The 2,942-nt window shown below is 43.4% G+C and overlaps 1 protein-coding gene across 1 annotated transcript in view; it reads left to right on the top strand.

The window, feature by feature from the left end:
• LOC111955784 (CUB and sushi domain-containing protein 3-like) overlaps nt 1-2,942 on the top strand; it is an 88,125-nt gene that overhangs the window by 28,904 nt on the left and 56,279 nt on the right. The window contains exon 3 of the mRNA XM_070436403.1: nt 399-587. Within this exon, the coding sequence (XP_070292504.1) occupies nt 399-587 (189 nt within the window). The remainder of the gene's footprint in view (nt 1-398; nt 588-2,942) is intronic.

Here is a 2,942-nt window from a genome sequence, read left to right as displayed (position 1 = left end):
AAATGCATGTAGCTGATATACTATGTGTGGGGACATTGTAGTTAAAATATATATAAGATGCCTCTGTTGTGTGTTAAGCAAGTTAATACCAGTAGTACTAAGGTCGGAGTCTTAATTTCAGTAAAAGGCTTCTGGTTATAACTGCCAGGTTGCTGATCAGTGTGTGTGTGTGTGTGGTGTGTGTGTGTGGTGTGTGGTGTGTGTGTGTGTGTGTGGTGTGTGTGTGTGTGTGTGTAGTGGTGTGTGTGTGTGTGTGGTGTGTGTTGTGTGTGTGTGTGTGTGTGTGTGTGTTGTGTGTGTGGTGTGTGTGTGTGTGTGGTGTTGTGGTGTGTTTGGTGGTGTGTGTGGGTGTGTGTGTGTGTGTGTGTGTGTGTGTGTGTGTGTGTGTGTCCCTCCAGCCCTGTACTGCAGCACCCCAGACTCGCCCCTACAGGGGTCCATCAGTAGCCAGACGGGTGGTCACCTCAACAGCCTGGTCCGCTGGGCCTGTGACCGGGGATACCGCCTCATAGGGAACAGTACGGCCATGTGCAGGAGGAACCCCTACGGATACTTCGCCTGGGACTCCCCCGTTCCGGCTTGCCAAGGTGAGATCAGAGCGTTAGTGCAAGGGGGAAGGAGGCAAGGCTAGTTCTTAACTGTCTATCTATTGTGGACAGATGTTTTACAGTTAAACCAGTGAATTATTAAGAGTCAGCCGCATGTGGTTGAAATGCTTTAGATCACTATGATATGCTGCAGTACCACCAGCAGTATTGGCCAGGATCAGGAACCAAATACGAATAAAGCTGCCTATATTAAAAAGCTGTCCTATTTTAGTCCTGATCAGAAGTCACGACTCATGAGTTGAATTACTCGATACTACTACAATTTGACTATATTTTTCCAGGAATATAATTCTCATCCTGTTGTATGTACTAGTGTGTCACATATAAGAGATCCATTTCCATTGTAGCCTCTCAACACGTATCTAGCTCTAGTTAGTTTTTTATACATGAAATGTGAGAGCCAGAATATAAATAAATGTCCCCTCTTTTCCTGTAAAAAAAACTAAATAGTTTTGTCTAAAGCTCCTGTGATTTAATGTGATTTGATGCCACCTTACTGTCAGGTGCCAGAGGCTCGAGGGACACTAACATGGAGTGACACCCATAATATGACTTACGTGGCTGTGTTTACACAGGCAGCCCAATTCAGATTTGATTTCATTAATTGRTCTTTTGACCAATCAAATCAGCWCTGAAAAAGACCGATGTGAAAATATGGTATGTGATTGGTCAAAAGACCAAATAGTGGACAAAAATATCAGAATTGGGCTGATGGTCTTAGTGTCCACATTGGGGAAAAACTCAATCTCAGCAGGACATTTTTTTTTATATTGATGCTGTCCTCATAATATGAGGAGACCATATGGTCTTGATGATTATATCTAGATCCTGACCATGTTTTTACACTGACAACAAGTTCAAATACCAATAGTGGATGTATATCCGAACAGAGAGATACTAACCTCCGGGTGCGTTCTGAGCGGCACCTTACGCTTCGATCACACCGACAGTGTCCGTGTGAAAAATAGTACGGCAGCATCATCTGGATATGTGTGCAACAACAGTTCAACATTCACCTTCTGCTACCATTTCTGTCAAGACGTCTACGCACACAGTTAGACGCGTACGTTTGATGAATCCTAAGTATGCACCACACAGAACGCACTGTAACTGCCTCTGCAACGCAACGCTGCAAGGTAATCACAGGGTTTCATTGGAAATGAATGTCATTCTGGTGTACCTAAAATGTAATGACGCTGTCGGTGTGATCGAACCGTTATCCCCTGAATAGTGCAGTAACACTTCACATTTAAATGTATGTAGTTCTGTCCTTGAGCTGTTCTTGTCTAGTAATGTTCTGTATTATGTCATTCTGTATTATGTTTCATGTTCTGTGTGGACCCCAGGAAGAGTAGCTGCTGCTTTTGCAACAGCGAATGGGGATCCTGATAAAATACCTAATGTGCACTACTTTTGAGCAGAGCCGTATCGGTAACGCACTACGAAGGCAGGGGAATAGGGAGCCAATTGAGACGCAGMCTCAATAGTATTCCAAACTGATTGGAGAGAAAGAGAGAGGAAATATAAGGATGGGTCTAATCATATTCTGATTGGAGAGAAAGAGAGAGGAAATATAAGGATGGGTCTAATCATCATATTCTGATGGAGAAGAAAGAGAGAGGCAATATAAGGAGGTTCTAATCATATCCTGATTGGAGAAGAGAGAGGAAATATAAGGATGGGTCTAATCATATTCCACTGATTGAGAGAAAGAGAGAGAAATATAGAGGATGGGTCTAATCATATCTGAGGAGAGAAGAAGAGAAGTATAAGGATGGTCTAATCATAATTCTGTTGGAGAGAAGAGAGGAGGAACATATAAGGATGGGTCCTAATAAATTCTGATTGGAGAGAAAGAAGAGGAAATATAAGGATGGGTCTAAATCATTTCTGATTGGAGAGAAAAGACGAGAGGAAATATAAGGATGGGTCTAATCATATTCTGATTTGAGGAAGAGAGAGAAAATATTAAGGATGGGTCTAATCATTTCTGTTAAGCTATGGGGGTATCTGAACCTTATGTAAAAAAATGACTGAATTCTTGTGACATTCCCAGAGAGTATATTGGCAGAAAGAAACTGATAGTTTCACGTTTTTGCTTAGGCTTTTTTCCCATTATATTTTTCTTCTTCCTCCTGCACACGGCCGTACTGTTCCCATGAGGCGGTAATCCCCGGTCACAGGCCCAGCGGACCAAGCCGTTTGAGGTGACCTCAGTCCTGGCCTGCTGATGGACCCTGCAGGGCGAAGTCAGGGGTGCGCAGTACAGGGCTGGAGGGACACACACACACACACACACACACACACATCACACACACACACGCATACACACGC

This window comes from Salvelinus sp. IW2-2015, linkage group LG31 (genome assembly GCF_002910315.2).
Source record: "Salvelinus sp. IW2-2015 linkage group LG31, ASM291031v2, whole genome shotgun sequence".
NCBI lineage: Eukaryota > Metazoa > Chordata > Actinopteri > Salmoniformes > Salmonidae > Salvelinus > Salvelinus sp. IW2-2015.
Note: the sequence above shows the minus strand (reverse complement) of the source record. Positions and strands in the feature narration are given on the sequence as shown.